This window comes from Thalassophryne amazonica, chromosome 18, assembly GCF_902500255.1.
Source record: "Thalassophryne amazonica chromosome 18, fThaAma1.1, whole genome shotgun sequence".
NCBI lineage: Eukaryota > Metazoa > Chordata > Actinopteri > Batrachoidiformes > Batrachoididae > Thalassophryne > Thalassophryne amazonica.
In genome coordinates this window covers 25,890,435-25,916,044 of record NC_047120.1, presented here as the reverse complement: position 1 = coordinate 25,916,044, position 25,610 = coordinate 25,890,435, and the positions used below count along the sequence as shown (strand labels likewise).

The window sequence follows — 25,610 nt, the reverse complement described above, 5'->3', positions numbered from 1 at the left end:
AATGCGGAGTGAGTTGTGGTCCAGAATATGTTTCGCTTTGTTAGAACTGAAATGCTTCTTGACAGTTTACTTTGTATATGTTTTATATGAGTCTTCCAGTTATCTTATCATCTATTATCACCCCCAGAAACTTATTTTCATGTACCCTTTCAATATCTACCCCCTCGACTTGTAACTGAACCTGTATGTCTGTATTACAATAGCCAAATAACATGTATTTTGTTTTACTTAAGTTTAATGATAATTTGTTTCTGTCAACCATATTTTCAATTTTCCCATTTCTATACTGATCCTCCTCAGTAACTCCTGCAAATCCCCCCCTGAACAAAAAATGCTTGTGTCATCTGCAAATAATACTAATTTTAATATTTTGGAAACATTGACAATATCATTTATATAAATTAGAAACAGTTTTGGACCCAATACTGACCCCTGTGGGACGCCACAAGCATTGTCCAAGCATGATGATGTATATTCCCCCAACTTCACAAACTGTTTTCTGTTACTTAAGTAGCTTCTCACCCAGTGCAACACCAACCCCCTAATCCCATACTGTTCAAGTTTATTGATTAATATCATGATTAATTGTATCAAAAGCCTTTTTAAGGTCTATAAATATTCCAACTGAATGTAATTTGTGGTCTATGGCGTTTGTAATCTCCTCAACTGATTCTATTAATGCAAGTGATGTTGAACTATGTGCTCTGAATCCATATTGACTATCAGTAAGTAATTTATGTTTATTTATGAATTTGTCTAATCTATTATTGAATAACTTTTCTAATAATTTGGAAAATTGTGGAAGCAAAGAAACAGGTCTATAATTTGTGAAGTAGTGTCTATCCCCAGTCTTATACAGCGGCACAACCTTAGCTATTTTCATTTGATTGGGAAATTTACCGGTTTGAAATGATAAGTTACAGATGTATGTTAATGGTTCTACAATCCATTCAATGACCTGTTTTACCACCACCATATCAATTTCATTTAAATCGGTAGATGTTTTTATTTACAATTATTCACAATGTCTATAATTTCATTTCCATCCACTGCTGTGAGCAACATTGAACAGGGATTTCTTTCTATGAGATTATTATCCCAATCCTCAGGTTGGGAATCGGGAATTTTTTCTGCCAAGAAAATGCGAGAATGGGTGTAATCTGTGGTAAAACTAACATTGTAGAACATTGTGAGCAGTTGGGAAAGTTATGAACAAATTTCAAAAAATTTGTGACACTGGGACACATCATGATCCATAAAATGTGAATAATTGGATGTCATTTGTGCAGAATGGCAGTAATATTTAGAAAAACGCAGGTCAGGACAGCAGAGCAAGCTTGGAGTGACGTGAGTGAATTTTGGACGGAGCATTGTGCCAAGCCTGAAACACGTCTTGCTCCATCTTTGCATACCTGAGCACCATCAGACCTGCACGCACCACATATCTTTTACTTTAATTTCACAGATGGCATTGTTTCTTAAAATTGTGTTAATGCATCTTGAAATAAATAGTTTCTGCTTGAATGTGGATTTGGCTGCTCAGTTATTTTGATGCCAGTCTACAGTTTAAGATGAAATAAAATACAGTGCAGATTGTTTTCTATTTTGGAGCAAGCAGTGCATGATTTCTTGAAAACTGACTGGAGTTTGAAGTGATAATGAGCCCAACGCTCTGCATTGGCTGTGCATGTGGGAGTGGGGGAAATGTACAGCTCCATCAGTGATCTGCACCACTCTGGTCATCGCGCTGGCAACTCCCCCCCCCTCCCCCCCAAAAAAACAACAAAAAAAACAAAAAACAAAAATAGATATTATGCATACATCCAATGAAAAGTGTGTCACACTCTTCAACAAAAGACAGTTTTGAGATGTTTATAGATATTAGGCTTTCTGAAAAAGTGCAGTCATAACCATGGTGGTATTGGATAGACTGGAGTAGCATACGGCAAATGCGCACAAGCACTTTCCCAGCCAAGACAGGTACCCATTTCCAGTTAGGTTGATTGGAGCAATGCAGATGAGGTGTCTCATCCAAGGACAGCGACAGGTAGCCTGGAGTCTACACCTAGAATCAAACCCCAGTCTATATAGTGGGAGACTAACTCCTATGCTACAGAGCCACCTCTTCTGCAGGCTATTTCTTTAAAGTGTAGGTGACACCAAAATGTGCACAAATAATCATTAAAAATTATGAAATGATGGTATTTTAAAAAACCCTGAACAATAAAATTCAATGGTAAGTGCAGATGGTGAAGGATTTAAACTACAGCTGTCTGAAGCCTTTCAGCCCCTGTACAGCCCTCAACAAGGACCATATTGTTGCTACATCATTGAGGGAACAGGACCTGCTGATTCAAACCCAAATCAATTGCAATCACAGCAGAGGTCAAGCTGTTTTCGGACATTTTTTTTTTTTCTAGTGTGGAGCTTTTTTTTTTTTTGAAGTCCAGTCTGAAGGTGACTCTGAATAAGCTGTGGAGGACACATCCTTATGGGTTTGAGCCTTATTTAGACCACACTGAGGGAGATCTTGGAGGAAAACCTTCAGTCTGACAACAGTGACAATGTTGGCAGAGTTCAGAACACAGAATGGTGATTATAAATAAATTAATTAATAATGTAGGCAGTTTTGGCACGCAGGTGGAGATGATAAACTTTTTTCCCAGCTCTGTAGTCATAATCGACTGATAATTTATTTTTTAAAGTTTGTTTTACCTTTATCCTTGACATCAGAAAAAAGTGATGAGGAAGTGTGGATTTTTTTATTTGTTTTTTTTTTTTCCTAACCCTGAAAAATGACACTGCACCTGCGAGTGACTGAAAATATCAGCTATTTTGAAAATAAATCTAGTTTCCAGTTAGTGTGCTGTACATTAGTAGCATAGCATGTTATTATTAAATATTAAAACCATTCACACAAGGACTAAAGATAAAGTCTTACCTGTCCGTTTCAGTGAGATCGTCTTCACAGACTGATGAAAATGTATCCACATAAAGCCAGATTTTGGAAAACGATATCTGAAAATAATTTAATTCCCTGTCCTGGCTGAAGAAAAATCCCTTTGTGACACCGGCAGTTTGGTACCAGGTTACAGTGCCGGCACAGGTGTAATCTGTTGATTGTGTCTGCATCTGTGGTTGATGGTTCGAGTCTTTGCTGTGAACAGAGCATCCTCTTCTTCCACCGGGCCTCTGTGCCGCAAGTTGAAAGACTCGCAGCACCTCATCTGCTGCACAAGATGAAATTATCCCATGATCCACAAAAAAAAAGAGAAATAAAATAATGTGAAATTACTCAGTTTTGCCTCCGTGTGGAGTGTGGAATGTGGAATGTGCGCTCTTCGATATGTGTTCCACCTGCCAATCAAAAGGGTTCTGCCTGCCAGACTTACCGGTTCCGACATGTATAATACCATGCAGCACCGACCCAAACCACTCAGTAGAAATGGGGCTGTCAGTAGCCTGTAAAATTCCATATATTTACCACATCATTGTTTAAGCCGCAGTGTTCAAAGAGTGTGGAAAAAAGTGCCGCCGGTGCACAAAAGTGCCGCTGGTCCACAATTCACGCACATGATCCTTAGGAAACTGAAGCCAGCTGACTCCACCTGCAAGTGTTTTAACAAAAACTTGCAGCAAACTCATCGAGCTGACATAACTCCAGAAATGAAACACTTAAACAAAGAAGTACATCCGATCGCTAATCAAACAAATGTTCAAAGTCCAAATATTTATCTCTTCAGTAACCATACACCGGGAAAACATTAATTTCAAACTGCTGTTTTTTTAGTCTTCAACTCAAAAAACATCACCTATCGTGTCACCTACACATTAAGTCCAGTACATAAATGATTGACTGATATAAATGATTGAGTTAGAACAATGTAATTGTCATCAGCAAATAGCAAACTGACAGAATTCACCAAGTGTATGCTCAATTTTGATGCACAGAATGAACCATTAATGCCGTTAATTCAAATATTCTTTCTGTTCCAGGATGACTACATCAAAAATGTGGATGACAACTTGAGCGCTGATGAAAGTAAGTTTATATATATATATATATAATAAATGGACTGTATGTATTTCATGTTATGCTTTAACATCTCAGTTCTATAAATAGTTAAACTGCTTTATTGAAACAACCAGGATTAACTTGCTGCAGTTGAGGTGCAGCTCGCATAATCAATGCGAAGTGCAGTCCGCCCTTACCTGAAGCACACGGCACGCGGTACTGAACTGCTGGCATTTTAATTGTAGTTGTTGATTGAAATCATCAGGAGTGTAGCGAGTGCTGGTCCTACATGTCAGAGCCTGTGGAGCAGCACCGTGTTTCAGGAACGCAGGAATCCATTAGTGTGAAAAACCTGTGATAATTGGCGTCGTTGTTGAGAGCTGAACTTAAAACTTTCATCAGGTGCCATTTACGTCTACATAATCTGTTCCAAACCTGTCAAGGAAAATAAAAACCTCACTTTGTGAAAAATCAGATGTGGAAAAGAAATGATGAACAGGGTGAACATTTATACGTTAATTACAAAAAGTTGTGCTTTTACAAAACCCGTATCTCACGGAGCAGCAAATGCTGACAAACACAGCGAATTTTGGTTTTCGTCAGGGTTTGTAAAAGGTTGCAAAACAGTTTTTAGGGCCACAAACAGTATTTCTCTTCCCATAAATTTTGAACATGTTCAAAATTTCTCTGCAAATTTATTTTTCCCACCAGCAGTTTCAAATATTTTTAAAACAGTTTTAAGCATTTGTAAGTGGTCGTAATGCGTGTCGCTAAAGTTCTTTTGTTTCACAACCACTCTCTGACCAAAATATTGTACCTTTTCTTCTTCCTTTCTTCCTTTTCTTCTTTCCTAGACAGAAAAAAAGCAGAAATTTGCTATGTTTGTTAGCATTTACTGCTCCATGAGATACAGGCTTGATTTTCACCAATATATTTGGCGAATTCAAAAATCACAACATTCGTTAGCATTCGCTGCTCCATAAGATACTAGCATAAGGCCATTTTCACCAAAACCTCAAGTAAATAAATATTTTAAACATATTTTCTTCACTTGGTGTAACTAATTATGGAGTAAATCCTTTTCTGCGACTCCCCCAGGATGGGACACTAGCTTGCTAATCATATGTAAATGTTCATCTGTCATCTCGCTAGTTAGCCGCAGTGTCTCACTCTACCTTGGCACTGTTGCAAGATATGCTTTCCAAGCTAACTTAGCTAGTTAACAGGTAGCTGTCTCAGAAAGTATCTTCAGTTTGTCTGCAAGCAAATAATGTGCTAATATGTTTTTGTCACATTAGCCTGCTATCCAGTTTGGGATTTTAATGACAAAACAGTAACTGCAGAATAGAACTTCTTGTCCCATTTTAATAATAAAAAAAAATTAATGTCATCAATAGCATCAATCTCTACCATTCCTACCAGGCTGCTCAAGGAAGCCCTACCATTATTTAATGCTTTGATCTTAAATATGATCAATCTATCTTTATTAGTTGGCTATGTACCACAGGCTTTTAAGGTGGCAGTAATTAAACCATTACTTAAAAAGCCATCACTTGACCCAGCTATCTTAGCTAATTATAGGCCAATCTCCAACCTTCCTTTTCTCTCAAAATTCTTGAAAGGGTAGTTGTAAAACAGCTAACTGATCATCTGCAGAGGAATGGTCTATTTGAAGAGTTTCAGTCAGGTTTTAGAATTCATCATAGTACAGAAACAGCATTAGTGAAGGTTACAAATGATCTTCTTATGGCCTCGGACAGTGGACTCATCTCTGTGCTTGTTCTGTTAGACCTCAGTGCTGCTTTTGATACTGTTGACCATAAAATTTTATTACAGAGACTAGAGCATGCCATAGGTATTAAAGGCACTGTGCTGCGGTGGTTTGAATCATATTTATCTAATAAATTACAATTTGTTCATGTAAATGGGGAATCTTCTTCACAGACTAAGGTTAATTATGGAGTTCCACAAGGTTCTGTGCTAGGACCAATTTTATTCACTTTATACATGCTTCCCTTAGGCAGTATTATTAGACGGCATTGCTTAAATTTTCATTGTTACGCAGATGATACCCAGCTTTATCTATCCATGAAGCCAGAAGACACACACCAATTAGCTAAACTGCAGGATTGTCTTACAGACATAAAGACATAGATGACCTCTAATTTCCTGCTTTTAAACTCAGATAAAACTGAAGTTATTGTACTTGGCCCCACAAATCTTAGAAACATGGTGTCTAACCAGATCCTTACTGTGGATGGCATTACCCTGACCTCTAGTAATACTGTGAGAAATCTTGGAGTCATTTTTGATCAGGATATGTCATTCAATGCGCATATTAAACAAATATGTAGGACTGCTTTTTTGCATTTACGCAATATCTCTAAAATTAGAAAGGTCAGACTTCAGACAACTTTATTGATCCCAAAAAAGGGCAATTATGTTTACACTCCAATTACCTCAGACAAGATACAGCAATTAATCCACAATTATTACTTGTTTACCGTAATAATGGCACACATCAAAATTAAAGACAACACGTATACATTTGACATTCCTCAAGGCTTCCAACAGAGGTGTTTTTCTCTGTGGCGGAGCGTCGCGGCGGCTGCGAGCCGACGCTGCAATCCGCCCGCACGTCTTTCATTAAAAAAATCTCCTTTAACAGTGGAATATCCTGATAAAATGCTGAAACCGACTTCTTCTGAAACTTCTCTGTTCTCTCACGACGTCCTGGATCAATAGAGCCTGAAATGTGGAGGTTTTAAGCTTGAAACAGGCTGATGACGCCGCCTGAGAGCGCTGCGTGACGTCTCGCACCGTGAAAAGTCCTTAAAGCGACAGAATCACCTCAAAATCTCTCACCAGCTGTTAAATTTTCACTGAAGACCAGCTTAATTTTTCGAACCATGTCCACTTCGATGTGTCTCACAGGTTTAGAAAAAATTTTGATCAAACAAAGCGCCAGTCTCTCAGCAACTTCTCAGACAAAGGAATTCCGACGAGGGGCTGGACAACTCCTCCCACAAGGAGTGCTCACAGGCGAATGACGTCACCGACAGGCGTGGAAAAACTCACGCATGCGCACGAGGGTTCAAGCATGTCTGACGTAAAAACATATGAATGAAATCCATATAGTTTTTGAAAAAAATAAAAAGGACCTATACTTTACGGACAGACCTCGTATATTTTGCATTATATCTCAATCAAAAGTGCCTCAGTCACTCTCATTTGTGACAATGAGGTACAAACTGGCACACTCAATGAAAAGATTAACTTTGATCCGCATCTGATCCGTATTGTGGATTTAGTGGATATTTGATTCTTTTTAACATTGAAAATCCCTCTCAGCTAACAGCGCTAACAGCTAGCAGCACGCAGCCAGTGTTCTGTCGAATTGTGTGTCTTGTCACATAAACTGACAGTTCCGCATCCCGAGTATATTGCGCATGCATGTGCAGTTGCGTGGAGGACAGGAATGACATTCGACAGGAATGACATCTCGTCAGAACACAGGTCAGGGCGCGGAGTAATACATGCAAATGTGAAACGGTCGAATATTTTGCCACCTTTACCCCAATATTATACAGTCTGAAATCTCACACGATTTGTGTGTGGGCCGCTGAAGAGGAGGTACTGCTGGCCCACCACCACCAGAGGGCACCCTGCCTGGAGTGCGGGCTCCAGGCACAAGAGGGCGCTGCCGCCTCACAGGAACCGCCGGGGTGACAGCTGTCACTCATCACCTATGACAGCTGTCACCAATCATCTGATCTTCATCTGTATATCAGCAGGACGACATCTCCACCTCTTTGCCGAGATATCGCTATTCTTAGGAGGTAACGAGCTCAGCCGATTGAATTATCTTTCTGACAGCAGAATATTGTTGCTTTGTGTTTTTGACAGCAGAGTGAGTGCTTGCAGCTGGAGACCGAGTTGGACTTTTCTCCTACCTGTTGATAAGTAACCATACTCCTGCATTTACCAGCTTTTTGATGAGAGGTGGAGGTGGATTTTCCCACCATACGTGTTGCTGGGTGTAAACCCACCTACATCTAACTGTTTTTGTTCCTCGCCAGCAGTACCAGATCCGACAAGCGGAGGCAGTGACCACCTGGGAGGTCGGGACTTGGCGGCTCCAGTATTCCCAGGGTTCGGTGGCGGAGGAAATCGTGTGGTTCCGGTTCTGCTTTGGACAGACGTCTCTTATCTTCGAGCCTGCCCACACGACACGTTCTGTACATTGACTTCATTGCATACTATTGTGACCTGCCGTGTTTGTTGTGCTCATTCACAACAGTAAAGTGTTATTTGACTTCCTCCATTGTCCGTTCATTTGCGCCCCCTGTTGTGGGTCCGTGTTCCTACACTTTCACAACACGATTAACCAGTCAGATTTGTGGCACAAATGTAATTGGATTAGAATAAAAATGATCATACTGTGTGATATAGACAATGTAAATGCAACTCCTCCCAAATCGTTTTATGGATTTTAATGTAACATCACACAATGGAAGTGCCAAAAGATGCACATGAAGGAGAATAATTGTGGCCTGACATCTTCACTAGGAGATAATTGAACTTTTGCTGTTGTTTTAATACATCATTTTTGTCAGTTACATGTACAGAGGTTGATGACTCCATAACGTTACTACAACCCCTGGCAATAATTATGGAATCACCGGCCTCGGAGGATGTTCATTCAGTTGTTTAATTTTGTAGAAAAAAAGCAGATCACAGACATGACACAAAACTAAAGTCATTTCAAATGGCAACTTTCTGGCTTTAAGAAACACTATAAGAAATCAAGAAAAAAAATTGTGGCAGTCAGTAACGGTTACTTTTTTAGACCAAGCAGAGGGAAAAAAATATGGACTCGCTCAATTCTGAGGAATAAATTATGGAATCACCCTGTAAATCTTCATCCCCAAAACTAACACCTGCATCAAATCAGATCTGCTCGTTAGTCTGCATCTAAAAAGGAGTGATCACACCTTGGAGAGCTGTTGCACCAAGTGGACTGACATAAATCATGGCTCCAACACGAGAGATGTCAATTGAAACAAAGGAGAGGATTATCAAACTCTTAAAAGAGGGTAAATCATCACGCAATGTTGCAAAAGATGTTGGTTGTTCACAGTCAGCTGTGTCTAAACTCTGGACCAAATACAAACAACATGGGAAGGTTGTTAAAGGCAAACTACTGGTAGACCAAGGAAGACATCAAAGCGTCAAGACAGAAAACTTAAAGCAATATGTCTCAAAATCGAAAATGCACAACAAAACAATGAGGAACGAGTGGGAGGAAACTGGAGTCAACGTCTGTGACCAAACTGTAAGAAACTGCCTAAAGGAAATGGGATTTACATACAGAAAAGCTAAATGAAAGCCATCATTAACACCTAAACAGAAAAAACCAAGGTTACAATGGGCTAAGGAAAAGCAATCGTGGACTGTGGATGACTGGATGAAAGTCATATTCAGTGATGAATCTCGAATCTGCATTGGGCAAGGTGATGATGCTGGAACTTTTGTTTGGTGCCATTCCAATGAGATTTATAAAGATGACTGCCTGAAGAGAACATGTAAATTTCCGCAGTCATTGACAATATGGGGCTGCATGTCAGGTAAAGGCACTGGGGAGATGGCTGTCATTACATCATCAATAAATGCACAAGTTTACGTTGATATTTTGGACACTTTCTTATCCCATCAATTGAAAGGATGTTTGGGGATGATGAAATCATTTTTAAAGATGATAATGCATCTTGCCATAGAGCAAAAACTGTGAAAACATTCCTTGCAAAAAGACACATAGGGTCAATGTCATGGCCTGCAAATAGTCCGGATCTTAATCCAATTGAAAATCTTTGGTGGAAGTTGAAGAAAATGGTCCATGACAAGGCTCCAACCTGCAAAGCTGATCTGGCAACATCAGTCAGAGAAAGTTGGAGCCATTGATGTTTGTCACTCATTAAGTCCATGCCTCAGAGACTGCAAGCTGTTATAAAAGCCAGAGGTGGTGCACAAAAACTAGTGATGTGTTGGAGCGTTCTTTTGTTTTTCATGATTCCATAATTCTTTCCTCAGAATTGAGTGATTCCATATTTTTTTCCCTCTGCTTGGTCTAAAAATGTAACCGTTACTGACTGGCACAATTTTTTTTCCTGATTTCTTATAGTGTTTCTTAAAGCCAGAAAGTTTCCATTTGAAATGACTTTAGTTTTGTGTCATGTCTGTGATCTGCTTTTTTTCTACAAAATTAAACAACTGAATGAACATCCTCCGAGGCCGGTGATTCCATAATTTTTGCCAGGGGTTGTATATGCAAGCAACTAGTATGGCAGAGTGGGGGTATTATTTTGTGATCTTGAGCTATTATATACCAATGACATGGTGAGGCAAGGTATTGTGTGTGTGTTGTGTGTGTGTGTGGGTGTGTGTGTGTGTGTGTGTGTGTGTGTGTGTGTGTTGTGTGTGTTGTGTGTGTGGGTGTGGTGTGTGTGTGTGTGTGTGTGTGCCCTTGTGTTTGGATCCTCAAATTTCTCTTTCAGTGCAATTTTTCAGGGGAAAACAACCAAATGGTTTCTTTTAATGTTTTAAAAATTGTCTGAACTTTTTTCAGGAAGAGAGCAGAAACATGGTTTCTCAACACACACACACAGTGGCTGTGTGTGTGTGTGTGTGTGCACGCATGCGTGCGTGCGAGTGTGTGTGCATGTGCGTGTGTGTGTTGTGTGTGTGTGTTTGCATGTGCCCTTGTGTTTGAATCATCAAATTTCTCTTTCAGGGCAATTTTTCAGGGAAACAGCCAAATAGTTTCTTTTAATGTTTTAAAAATTGTCTGAACTTTTTCAGGACCAAAGCAGAAACATGGTTTCTCAACACACACATAGTGGCTGTGTGTGTGTGTGTGTGTGTGTGTGTGTGTGTGTGTGTGTGTGTGTGTGTGTGTGTGTGTGTGTGTGTGTGTGTGTGTGTAAGATAACCAAAAAATGGTTGGACAGATTTCCTTCAAACTTGGTGGAAATATTCCTTGCACAGTGACTTAGTGGTTAGCACTCTTGCCTCACAGCAAGACGGTTGTGGGGTCGCTTCCCGCTCTTTCTTTCTGTGTGGCGTTTGCATGTTCTCCTTGTGTCTGCATGGGTTTCCTCCAGGCACTCTGGTTTCCTCCCACAATCAAAAACATGCTTATTTAGGGTCTGCTCCTTTCTGTGCCCCTGACCAAGACAGCTTCTCTACATCTGGAGTTGGTCCCCGGGTGCTGGACTGTGGTTGCCCACTGCTCCTAGTGGTTTGATTGTGTCTAACTGTAATTAAGATGGGTTAAATGCAGAGGACAAGTTTCGTTGTATGTATGTACAATGACAATGAAGGCTCTTCTTCTTCTTCTTAAATATTGTACACACAGCTGACTAATAACACAAGGACAATGATTTTCTGTAATTTTTAAGTTTGGCATATAAGTTTGGTAAATCAACACAAGAAGAGAACGTTAATGTGATATTTATGTTTTTCTGTGACTTTAACGCACCATTCGTAAAATAGCAAGGAATAGCTGCTATAAGTTCCCCGAGCCTAAACTGTTACCTTTAAATCACTTATTTTGGCTTCCCCTAGTTTAATACCAAAATATATTCATTTTATAGTGACATAACAGAGAAATGAAACAAATATTCAGATATGACACATTAAATATGTCAACTTGATATTTTAATGATGTATATGGTTAACTGTTTAATTGTTTTCTCCAAGATAAGATATTTCTTTGCCAAAGACATCAAGTTTTCACCTGTGTCTGTTGATTGGATGCCTATCTATCTATCTATCTATCTATCTATCTATCTATCTATCTATCTATCTATCTATCTATCTATCTATCTATCTATCTATCTATCTATCTATCTATCTATCTATCTATCTATCTATCTATCTATCTATCTATCTATCTATCTATCTATCTATCTACTATCTATCTATCTATCTATCTATCTATCTATCTATCTATCTATCTATCTATCTATCTATCTATATCAATGATGATACAGTTGTGCTTGAAGTTTACCGTCTTCATTGGCGTGAATGTCATGGTAATCTTGAGCTTTGAGTCTTTGAATTGCTCTTTTGCCAGGGTGGAATGATTGTACAACATGCAACATTAATGACAACAACAACAAAAAAAATAATATGATAATAATAAAGATAATTGGGTACACAAGTTTGAATTTTCCTGGGTGTACCCTGCCTCTTGCTCTACGACTGCTGAGATAGGCTCCAGCCCCCCCGCGACCCTTAACTGGACTAAGCGGTTGAAGATGAGTGTGTGAGTGTGAATTTATTTTGGATCCCTCTCATACACACAGGGTCAAAATTATTCCTACAGGCTCAAATATATAGACATATAAATTCAGCCCCACTAATATTTGGTTAAATGTCCCTCAGCAACTTGACCAGATGCTTTTGGTCACCATCAACAAGCTTTTGGAATATTTCTGACTTGATATTTGACTAGACCTCTTGGCAGAAATGGTAGAGTTACTTTAAATTTGTTGTTTCCTGGCATAGACCCCTTTATGCGTAGTCCCACAAATTTTCAATAGGGTTGAGGTTGTTGGGAGGCCATTCCAGAAACTTAATGTTAGCCTGCTTTATCCAAACCACAACCAGTTTTGATGTATTTGGGATCATTGTCCTGTTGGAACACCCAATTGTGGCAAAGTTTCAATTGTCTAGTTATTGATTTGAGGTGACAAAGAATTTGGAGGTAGTCCTTCATTATTCCATCCACATTGTACAATGCCCCAGACGCCAAACATACCTCTTGTCATAGTGACCAATAGCTCAATCTTTGTCTCATGTGACCATAAAACCTTTCTCCAGAACACATTTGGCTTGTCCATGTGGGTAGCAGCAAATTTCATCGCTAGCTTGAAGATGTTGATTTTAGAGCAGGGGCTTCTTTTTGGTCCGCCCCTTCTCAGTCCATGGTGATGTAAAATTCACTTCACTGTGGACAGTGATGCTAATGTTCCAGCAGTTTCCAGTTCATGGCAGGCCTGAGCCTTGATGGTTCCTGGGCTGTTCCTGAACAACTTAACCAATTTCCTGTCATCTGAGAGTGACCGTTTGGGTCTTCTTCCATACCTTGGGAAAGTGGTGACACATCTGACTGATGTGTTTGAATTGATGATCTTGGAATCTACAGTTGTTTTCAAATGGCTCCAAGAGACCTTGCTGACATGTGACAATCTACAGTTCTCCTTCTTAGATCTTCACTGATTTCCTTTGACTTTCCCATTGTTTTTGTCAATCCAATGAGTGCTGATAATCACATCCTTTTTATGCTGGCAAAGAGAAACTACCAGTTGTAGTCAATCATGATCACTCACAAGGAGTTAATACTCCTTGTCACATTAAAACACATTGTAGAACCTTCATCACAACTGATTAAAACATTTAAGTGAATGTATGTATATATTTGAGCCTGTATATATACACTCAACAAAAATATAAACGCAACACTTTTGGTTTTGCTCCCATTTTGTATGATATGAACTCAAAAATCTAAAACTTATTCCACATACACAATATCACCATTTCCCTCAAATATTGTTCACAAACCAGTCTAAATCTGTGATAGTGAGCACTTCTCCTTTACTGAGATAATCCATCCCACCTCACAGGTGTGCCATACCAAGATGCTGATTAGACACCATGATTAGTGCACAGGTGTGCCTTAGACTGTCCACAATAAAAGGCCACTCTGAAAGGTGCAGTTTTGTTTTATGGGGGGGAGGAACCAGTCAGTATCTGGTGTGTCCACCATTTGCCTCATGCAGTGCAACACATCTCCTTCGCATAGAGTTGAAGAGAACACCTCTCCAACGTGCCAGACACCAGCGAATGTGAGCATTTGCCCACTCAAGTCGGTTACGACGATGAACTGGAGTCAGGTCGAGACCCCGATGAGGATGACGAGCATGCAGATGAGCTTCCCTGAGACGGTTTCTGATAGTTTGTGCATAAATTCTTTGGTTATGCAAACCGATTGTTTCAGCAGCTGTCCGAGTGGCCGGTCTCAGACGATCTTGGAGTGAACATGCTGGATGTGTCCTGGGCTGGTGTGGTTACACGTGGTCTGCGGTTGTGAGGCTGGTTGGATGTACTGCCAATTCTCTGAAACGCCTTTGGAGACGGCTTATGGTAGAGAAATGAACATTCAATACACGAGCAACAGCTCTGGTTGACATTCCTGCTGTCAGCATGCCAATTGCACGCTCCCTCAAATCTTGCGACATCTGTGGCATTGTGCTGTGTGATAAAACTGCACCTTTCAGAGTGGCCTTTTATTGTGGGCAGTCTAAGGCACACCTGTGCACTAATCATGGTGTCTAATCAGCATCTTGATATGGCACACCTGTGAGGTGGGATGGATTATCTCAGCAAAGGAGAAGTGCTCACTATCACAGATTTAGACTGGTTTGTGAACAATATTTGAGGGAAATGGTGATATTGTGTATGTGGAAAAAGTTTTAGATCTTTGAGTTCATCTCATACAAAATGGGAGCAAAACCAAAAGTGTTGCGTTTATATTTTTGTTGAGTATAATTTTGACCCTAAGTGGTTACAGAAAATCCACAATAAATTCAAACTTGTGCACCCAAGTCTAGTTTCTTCAAGTCATTAATGATGTATGCTGTATAATCATTCCACCATGGCAAAATAAGTTCAAGAGCATCATTAAAAACCCAAAATTACCATGGCATTCATGTCCATAATGAGTGCATGTAAACCTCTGACCACAACTGTCTGCCTCAAAGCGACAACATGGGTTTGTTATGCTCTGCTCGACTAATAGCGTGAAAACTGTGTCCACTCTTTCCTTTCCTTTTCTTTCCTTTATTTCTGGTACCACCATGGAGCAATAGCCCCAGTGGCAACATAGAAGTAGAAAAGAAAACAACCACAAAAACCATCTACGAACGCTGTTTGAGGCTACCCTGACTAGAAGCATCACAAGAATAAAAACTAGCCATTAGTGGTTGGGGGTTGAAGTGAAACTGACGCTGACCTTGACTTTGCAGACGATGCTGTGATATTTCTAAAGTCAGTGCCCTGGTTCCAGCACTTGAGAAGCTGACTGAAGAGTCAGAGGGTCTGGGTTTTTGAATGTCCCAAATCAAGACTGAAGATCCAGGCGTTCGATGACTTCCTGAACTCAGCTGTCATATATATCATTCATGTCTCTCAAGCCTCGGTCTTTGAGACTGAGAGATGCCTGGAATGACGTTATGGAGTCGTCAAATTTCTCGGCAGGAGAACAAAGGTCCAAGTGTTTAGGGTTGTATGGCTTCAAATCTTACTATATAGTTTTGAAATGTCAATGCTGAACAGTGACCCAATGCATTGACCGGATGTCTTTGGTCTCTCCAGGTAGGACAAACAATCGATGAGGCATATTACTTGCATTTTGAGGTAATGCCAGCTTGGATATTTTGGTGGTGTTGCATACTTCTCTGTGTATGATCCAGTGTACAGGTGCCTCAGTGCTGAGGGCCCCAGTCTCTGGAAAAGTCTGGAGTCTATGTATTAACCTGGATGTGGCAAATACATGGCTACTTTTGTGTGTTAGAGATGGACAAGCTTTCTTGTTGGGTGGTTGCCATTCAGAACCATATGTGGTTCTATAGTGTAGTGCAGGGGTGGCCAAGTTCGTCGTCCTCGAGAGCCACATTCCTGACACTCTTAGTTGTCTCCCTGCTCCAACACACCTGAATCCAATGAAAGGCTCATTAAAGCCTGCTAATGAGTCTTTCATTGGATTCAGGTGTGTTGGAGCAGGGAGACGACTAAGAGTGTCAGGAATGTGGCTCACGAGGACCGAACTTGGCCACCCCTGGTGTAGTGGATCTGGCGGCACGTGGCACCAGTCCACCCTCCTAAACCTGGCCTGACTGCACTGAAATGCGGGTCTGTTCTTGATTCCCTCTGGATGGTCTCGTGGTTAAGCGTTAGACTTGAGACCAGAGGATCCTCGGTTCAAATCCCAGCCTGACTGGAGAATCACTAAGGGTCCTTGGGTAAGGTCCGGAATCCCCAAGTTGCTCCCGGTGATGTCAGCACCTTGGATGGCAGCACCCTGACATCGGTGTGTGTGAATGGGTGAATGTGAGGCATAATTGTAAAGCGCTTTGAGCGTCTGATGCAGATGGAAAAGCGCTATATAAATGCAGTCCATTTGGACTGACCAATTCTTTCAGCAATGCCTCATCATGTTTTCACTCCCTTTGATGTTTTTACTCAGGCGACTCATCTAAACAATCTGCGCTGAGAGGTTTGTGTTTCTCGCGGATGCCAAACGGCGACACCGACTATGATAACGACAAAAAAGTACGGCCCAGACATTTTCACTGCAACAGAGAAAATATTTACTTGTTAGAAACCGTCTCTGAGGTAAAATCCAAAGTCGTGCTTTGCAGATCCGTGACGAATGCTTGCTTCAACCTTTTCAGAGCCTTCTGCTGTTTTTTTTTTTTTCTTCTTTCTTTTTTGGCCATCCTTGTGTGGCTGATAAATGTTCATGGTGATATATTAAGATGCTGCCACAGCACTGCTAAGCAGACCAGTAGGCCTCTGTAGGTTTTTTACTGGGCTGAGTTTACTGAAATAAACCACACGGTGCTGTAATTCAAACACAGCGGAGTACTGAATGATGCGCACACAGCGAGTGGCCGTGGTGGGCATTGACGGGTAATGCCTTTGGAGTGAAGCCAAGGCGGTGAAACGGAATAAAGGAAAGCAGTCACTCTCTGTAAACTCAAGGTTATACTTTGCAGGAGCTATCAGTCAGTGCTACCTTAGAAAATGCGCTTTTTGTGTCTCCCGCAACTATAAAAATCCATCTAAATCACATCTGCTTGTTGACTTTGAAGATTCTCACCAGTTTTCCTCTTGTTTCCCGATGCAGTGGCTTATCCACATGACCGAGCTGGCAGGAGGCTGATGTTCGGCAGAATGAGCCCTCGGTGATCGCAATCCTGCCAGCTCACAGAAACATCAGCCGATCATCCTCAGCTAATAGGCGCTCGTAATCCTATGTGAATCGCTTATGTTGTCCCCGGAGAGGAGCTCCACAAAGGCGTGTATTTGCAATCAGCGCACATTAAGGCCTGACAGTTTCTCTCCGCCGCCGTAACTGTAACAAACTGACTCAGTGTTTGCATGCCGAATGGAAGCAAAATGAAAACTGCAAATTGTGTTTTTGACTAACAGTGTCTTTTTTCTTTCTCTCCTGCTGCTGCATGTCATTGCTTCAGGAAGTAGAGGTTAGTGATTTTTGTTGTAATTTTTTTTTTTATTATGTTATTGTTATGCACTTTTCCAAATACAAAAAGTGGTGCAGTATTGATGGATTTTTTTTCACTACATTAGTCAGACACAAAACAAAACTGTCATGCTGTTTGTACTCACTCAGGGAGGAAGAGTAACAGGAAGACAGGGGACAGGAAGGAGAGCATCAGTAATAGCCAGTAAGACAGTAGCGAGCGGTATTTCTGGTATTTATATTTGTATTTACATTTTGGAAATTCTTTTTTTACTTTCATTTTTGATACTCTGTGTGCTTCTTACCCTGTGTGTTGCTATACAATGCTGCTGGAACCTCAATTTCCCTGAGGGAGTCTTCCCAAGGATTAATAAAGTTCTATCTAATCTAATCTAATCTAATGTAATCTAATAGCTCTTTATGTACATCCAAGCCCAAACCAGCCAGAGTATTGTTTTCCAAAGAAAAATTTGGCTGATTTGTCCATACTGAGCCACACAAGTAAGAATGTTGATGCCTGCATCTTAGTTCATAAGTTTAAATACAGTTCTGAGAAATATATTTACACATTTCATCTATACTCGTCATAATGCAGTACAGTGTCTGTGTTACTTCAGTTGGAATACTTGTTCGAGTCCAGGTCTGGGACCAAGCGCAGGTACCACTCATCACTGCATCCATCACACTGCAGAACCACTTTGGGTCTTGGATGACACTGCCCAAGCAGACAACTGTCCATCCCCTGTTCTTTCTTCAAAATATCCATTAATTTGTTGCAGTTCCATATAAATAAGGTCATTACGTCCTCCAAGGACGTAATAAAATCATCTGCGTTTATTTATTAATTTGTTTGTCTGTTAGCAGAAACTCCATTAAATTTTGGAGTGATCCGGATCTAGATCAGAATTCTGGATCAAGATTTCTCTCACTTTATATAGGCTTTGAAGGATTATGTCAAAACTACACGGATTTTCACCAAATTTGCACCACAGATAGATTAGGGCATTTTGGTGATGATCTGCATTGGTGGACATCAGAAATCTCCAATTGCTGTTGTTTTAGAAATTATATTTATTCATCGTCCATGCAACACACTGCAAGATGAGTGCTTTTCTCTGGACATGATCCAGTGCCTCAAAGCGACCACAGCAGCTGGAGAAAGCCCAAAGGACACCCACATTTCTGCCGGCTGTGGCAAATACATGATTACTTTCAAGTGGTATGGATAGACTGGCTTTCTGCCTAGGTGGTTGCCATCCAGGACCCAAGACAGTTCAGTAGTGTGGTTGATACAGTGAAATGTTTTCTCTCCCAGACTTGATCTGATTTTGCCTGATTTTTCAGTGTACAAATTTAAATTCATCAAGTTGATTGGCTTTTTAAACAATATGCAACTTATAGAAATTGACAACATTACTTTAAAAGCTTCTGCAACACATGCCACACTTGCTAGTTTGAAAGCTATGATGAATGTATGATCAATTCAGTTAAATTCAAAATATTTATGCAGCGCCAAATCACTGCAAGGCACTTAACACAATTAAGGTTTAAAGCTTCAACCCCAAGCACACTGGCAATAGTAGCAAGAAAAAAATTTCCTCAGATATTTTTTTAAATTATATGGAGAAACCTCAAGCAGAGGTTGTGACCATCTTAATGGGGTGACCATCTGCTTTGGCCATAATAACAAGAACAAAGTAAATAAAACAAGCACTACGAACACTTTTCACACATGCAAAGACAAAAATGGCCCAGCTAAGCAACCATATATGTGTAGAATCCAGTGATCCTAATGGCTGATGGCTTGAAAGACTCTAAATTGGTGAAAAGCAGTTTCAGTAAATGGTGTTTCTTTTATGTGGTGAGTGATCTCAAAGTGTGGTGAGTGAATTGGACAGGAAACAGATTTCAAAGTTTAGATGTTGTATTGAAAGGTCCTACACTGATAACAGTCATCTAAAGCAGCGCTGGGGTCTTCGAACAAACCACATGCACTGTTTGAACAAAGAGCCACGATTTCTTCCTGCACTAACTTTTATTCCTGAGTCAAGGCCAGCCCCCATGTGGGCGGTCCTTAGCCTGTCATGAATCAGTGGCTATGTGATTAGCTGCAAAGTAAAGTAGGCAGGTATAAGTGGGTGTCATGCTCACTTGTGTTCAAGGTGGTATGTAAAAATTTTATGCTGTATTGTATGTTGGCGTGCAGCAACAAATCAGTGTTCCATCATGTCATTCTCATTCTGTTCCAAATAGATGCAAAACTTTGGTTTTATCAATTAGACAGCTATAAAAAAAGCAGTTAGGTTAAGATTAGATTGTAGTACCAATTACAAGGACATTTTGGATGTGCATCGGCCATTTTGTGGTGTGCATCATGGACAATTCACCCGTATGATCAAATTCAAATGTCAAATTTATTAACTTATATAGCACCAGATCATGACAAGTCACCTCAAGGTGCTTCACAAACATCATTTAAAGGCAGAATAAAAATGAATAAAGATTAAAAACAAATAAAAAATAAAACATAAATAAGTAAAGGAATAAAGAAGACACACAATCATATAAAATGCTAATGATAAAACAAGGGGAAAAAGTGTGTCTTCAATCTAGCCTTAAAAATCTCCACAGAGTCTGATTGTCAGATCTGCGCAGGCAGATCATTCCACAGAGCTGGGCGCGGTGGGAAAAAGGCTCTGTAACCCGCTGACTTTTTATTCACCCTCGGGCGCACAGTAGGCCTGCACCCTGTGAACACAAGGCCCGAGCCGTACATAGGGCTCAACCAGGTCGGCCAGGTAGGGTGGTGCCGGTCCATGAACAATTTTGTAGGCCAGTAATAACACTTTAAAATCTGATCTCAAAGAGACTGGAAGCCAGTGAAGGGACACCATATGATGCTTCAATATTATTGTTATTATTATAATTATTATTATGAGATGTCCCCCTCCTCTCTCCCAGTGCTCACTAGGATAGGTTTTCAGCTTCCCCGTGACCCTTAAAATTTGCCAGATGGTACATCTGAGATGCAAGCCTAGATGTTGATATTTTGGTCCCTGTCTACTCCACACAGATTTACCTTAGAGTCCCCTACTGTTTGTATTTCTTCATAACTGATGTAAATAAAGTCCAAGACATATTCAGTGACTTGGAAATGTTCATGCATCCATCCCCTGACTTGTTTGAAGACAACTGGCAATAAACTGATTATTTACAGGTATTATACCAAAGTGTTCCATTACTTATGCAGCTCATCATCTTGGCTTTTATATTTTTTATTAATTTATATCAATTGCACAGATTTATTTTGAGTTTGAGTTTAAGGAACATAATTTTAGGATTTTTTTTATATTGAGAAGGCTGATTTACTTTTTGTATTTGAAATGGCATAAATAATTAAAATGTGTTTAATACCAAGGGGCCCAGTACTTTCGCAAGGCACTGTATCTTCTAGCAAGCTGATCTTCTAGCAACCACCTGGACAACTCTTAATTCTCAGTGGAGCTTCAGCAACCTTCTACCTTTTTATATTCTCACTCCAGGCATTTTGTGAACCTTGTCGTAGCAGATTGGGTACAACACATTCTCCATGATTGCCCCGAAGAGTGCTTATTCCAAAGTTAACTATCTTTATTATGAAAACAATCAAGTCAGTGCTGAATGATTTGTGAGCTTGAATCTACAAGGTATGGGCCACACTGAGCTTAATATGCCCGTTGTACTGGAAAACATTTGATCCACCCTCTTGTAGTTCATGCCGGTTGCACCATCCCAGGTATCTGCGCTGTGTGAAGAAGCAGCATAAGATGCCTCCAGCTATGGTTTGACTGGAGCTCAATCCTTTGTGTCCCCTGAGCTGTATAAGAGCTAAACTGAACATGCGTGTTCCTGAGGGTTCTCAGTGGGCTTTTTGCTGAGCAGTAACTGCTTTATGATCGTCCATTTTGTCCTGACATTGAAAGAAATGGTCAGAATGCATACAGAGGAGACACTGCATTTTTTGTATTAATACTCATCATTAGGGACACAATCTGAAAACCGGAGCCAGTTTAAAAATATTTCCTCTGCAGCAGAACAGCATCTTAGAACATGTGTCTGTTAATAATCTCCCTTTATAACACAAAGAGCAACACACCACAAGTTATATTTGCAATGGTACTTCTCAAAATGCACCTGAGCAAAGCAGGTTCATCTATGTTACAGCAATGATAACTGTATTATAGTCATAGTACAATTTATAGCCCTAAAAACGGTTGTAGATCTTTGTGACAAAATACTTGAATTTGGTCATTCTGTATGTAATGTATTAAAACACAGACACATGTATATATATGTGTGTATGTGTGGTGTGTGTGTGTGTGTGTGTGTGTGTATATATATATATATATATATATATATATATATAATATATATATATATATATATATTATATATATATATATATATATATATATATATATATATATATATAATATGAAACCCACCAACTGGTTTAGTAGGCGTTGTGCTTAAAAAACTCATGGACAAACAAATTATTTTTGTTTGTGCAGGGGTGGAGTAAAATAATAAGTGATGATAAATGGTGAGCCTTATGTGCCATCCTGTTCTCAGTCAGTAGACATATAGAGTGCTAACATTTTGTGGAATAATCTGCCTGTTGACAGCAGAAAGACAGTTTCTGTGGAGTCTTTCAAATTTAGATTTAAAGCATATTTTTGGTTGTTGCTATTTAGTAAACAGTCATATTTATTTCATCCTACTTCTTCTTTCAGCTGTTCCCGTTAGGGGTCGCCACAGAAGAGCAATCGTTTCCATCTCACCTTGTCCTCTGTATCTTCCTCTGTCACACCAACCACCGTCCTCCCTCAGCACATCCATAACCTCCTCTTTGGCCTCCTTCTTCTCCTCCTGCCTGGTGGCTCCATCATCAGCATCCTTCTCCCTATATACCCCGGCTCTCTCCTCTGCACATGTCCAAACCATCTCAGTCTGTCTTTTCTGACTTTGTCTCCAAATCGTCCTACTGAGCTGTCCCTCTGACATGTTCATTCCTAATCCTGTCCATTCTCGTCACTCCCAAAGAGAATCTCAATATCTTCAGCTCTGCCTCCCATCTTTTGTTAGTGCCACTGTCTGTAAGCCGTACAACATGAGCTGGTCTCACTACTGTCTTGTAAACTTTCCCCTTCACTCTGCTGATATTCTTTGGCCACAAATCACTCCTGCCACCTTTCTCCCACCCTATCTGCACTCTCTTCTTCACCTCTCTAACACTCTCCATTACTTTGGACAGTTGACCCCAAGTATTTAAACTCATCTACTTTCACCACTTAAACTCCTTGTAACTGCACTATTCCACTGGGCTCCCTCTCACACACACACATGTACTCAGTCGTGCTCCTACTAACTTTCATTCCCATTCTCTTCAGAGCATATCTCCACCTCTCCAGGCTAGACTCAACATGCTCTTTACTCTCACTACAGATCACATTTCATCTACAAACATCATAGTCCATGGAGATTCCTGCCTGATCTCATCCATCAACCTGTCCATCACCATTGCGAACAAGAAAGGACTCAGAGCTGATCCTTGGTGTAATCCAACCTCCACCTTGAATGAGCCTGTCATTCCTACTAACTCTTACTCTAACCCATCTCCACTGCTGTCACACTATCCTTGTACATGTCCTGTACTACCCTAACATACTTCTCTGGCACTCCAGACTTCCTCATACAATACCACAACTCTTCAATTGGCACCCTGTCATAAGCTTTTTCTAAGTCCACAAACGCAGAATGTAACTCCTTCTGGCCTTCTGTATACTTCTCCAACAGTATTCTCAGAGCAAACATTGCATCAGTAGTGCTCTTTCTATGCATGAAACCATATTGCTGCTCACAGATCTTCACCTGTTTGCTAAGCCTATAGCTTATACTGCTCTTTTCCATAACTTCATGCTGTGGGTGATGAACTTTATGGCCTCTGTAGTTACTGCAGCTCTGCATAATCACCTTTGTTCTAAAAATAGGAACAGCACACTTCGTCTCCACTCTCTCTTTCCAAGATTTTATTAAACAATCTGGTTAGAAACTCTGCTGCCATCTCTCCTAGACATTTCCACGCCTCCGCTGGAATGTCATCTGGACCAACTGCCTTTCCACTTTTTCATACTCATCATAACTGCCCTCACTTCATCCTTACTAATCTCTTGTACTTCCTGATTTACTCTCACCACATCATCCAGCCTTTTCTCGTTCTCATTTTCTTTCATTCGTCATCTCCTCAAAATATTCCCTCCACCTTCTCAGCACACTCCTCGCTTGTCAGCATATTACCATGTGCATCTTTTACCACTCTAACCTGCTGCAAAGTCCTTTCCAGCTCTGTCCCATTGTCTGTCCAACCAATACAAGTCCTTTTCTCCTTCCTTACTATTCAACGTCTTGTACAGCTCACAACATGCCTTTTCCTTAGCTTTTGCCACTTCTCTTTTTGCCTTACGCCACATCTCCTTGTACTCCTGTCTACTATGAGTGCAACTTCTCCAAAACCAGTTGATGGATTTCAATGAAATATGTGCATGAAGGAAAATAATCCCAGTCCAATATCTTCCAGGGGAGATATTTGGACTGTTGTTGGGGTATTTTATAGTTCATATTTGTCACTTAGATGTACAAATGGAGCTGTTGTGCTCTTCAATATAGAGAATGACCAGCTTGTTATTTCCGATTTTCATAATAAATTCTTTGCTATCACCAATGTATCATACCTTCTTGCATCTAGTATGAAGCATTATATTGTATAACTGATGGCTCTTGGTACAGGAGTTGGTCTACCAGTATAAAAACCATGGTTTGGTCCCTGGTGTATGCTTCAGGTTGCCTGTCTCTGTCTTTGGAGAAGACACTTCATCTGCATGGTGTCAGTCCACCCAGTTGTAAATGGGTATTGGTCTTGGCTGGAAAAGTAACCTGTGATGGATTGGCATTCCAATCAGGGGTAGTTGTACGCTTTAATCCAAATTATCTGGGAATAAGCACCGGCCCAATGGGCCTCAGGGTCTGTTTAGGATTACCATTATCATTATTGTGTTCCCTGAATTCTCACATAGTGAGAATTAGTCAACTGCAGATACCATACTTACAAGTGTGTCCATACATACAACCCCTGGCAAAAATTATCGAATCACCGGCCTCGGAGGATGTTCATTCAGTTGTTTAATTTTGTAGAAAAAAAGCAGATCACAGACATGACACAAAACTAAAGTCATTTCAAATGGCAACTTTCTGGCTTTAAAAAAACACTATAAGAAATCAGGAAAAAAAAATTGTGGCAGTCAGTAACAGTTACTTTATTAGACCAAGCAGAAGGAAAAAATATGGAATCACTCAATTCTGAGGAATAAATTGTGGAATCATGAAAAACAAAAGAACGCTCCAACACATCACTAGTATTTTGTTGCACCACCTCTGGCTTTTATAACAGCTTGCAGTATCTGAGGCATGGACTTAATGAGTGACAAACAGTACTCTTCATCAATCTGGCTCCAACTTTCTCTGATTGCTGTTGCCAGATCAGCTTTGCAGGTTGGAGCCTTGTCATGGACCATTTTCTTCAACTTCCACCAAAGATTTTTAATTGGCTTAAGATCCGGACTATTTGCAGGCCATGACATTGACCCTATGTGTCTTTTTGCAAGGAATGTTTTCACAGTTTTTGCTCTATGGCAAGATGCATTATCATCTTGAAAAATGATTTCATCATCCCCAAACATCCTTTCAATTGATGGGATAAGAAAAGTGTCCAAAATATCAACGTAAACTTGTGCATTTATTGATGATGTAATGACAGCCATCTCCCAGTGCCTTTACCTGACATGCAGCCCCATATCATCAATGACTGTGGAAATTTACATGTTCTCTTCAGGCAGTCATCTTTATAAATCTCATTGGAACGGCACCAAACAAAAGTTCCAGCATCATCACCTTGCCCAATGCAGATTCAAGATTCATCACAGAATATGACTTTCATCCAGTCATCCACAGTCCACAATTGCTTTTCCTTAGCCCATTGTAACCTTGTTTTTTTTCTGTTTAGGTGTTAATGATGGCTTTTGTTTAGCTTTTCTGTATGTAAATCCCATTTCCTTTAGGCGGTTTCTTACAGTTTGGTCACAGACGTTGACTCCAGTTTCCTCCCATTCGTTCCTCATTTGTTTTGTTGTGCATTTTTCGATTTTTGAGACATATTGCTTTAAGTTTCTGTCT

At 40.2% G+C, this 25,610-nt stretch overlaps 1 protein-coding gene across 2 annotated transcripts in view; it reads left to right on the top strand.

Annotated features, from left to right (window-relative positions):
* Window positions 1–25,610, top strand: part of LOC117530714 (testican-2-like) — a 255,415-nt gene that overhangs the window by 114,778 nt on the left and 115,027 nt on the right. For both annotated transcript variants that reach the window (XM_034193608.1, XM_034193607.1), the window contains one exon: window positions 3,997–4,042. In XM_034193608.1, the coding sequence (XP_034049499.1) occupies window positions 3,997–4,042 (46 nt within the window). The remainder of the gene's footprint in view (window positions 1–3,996; window positions 4,043–25,610) is intronic.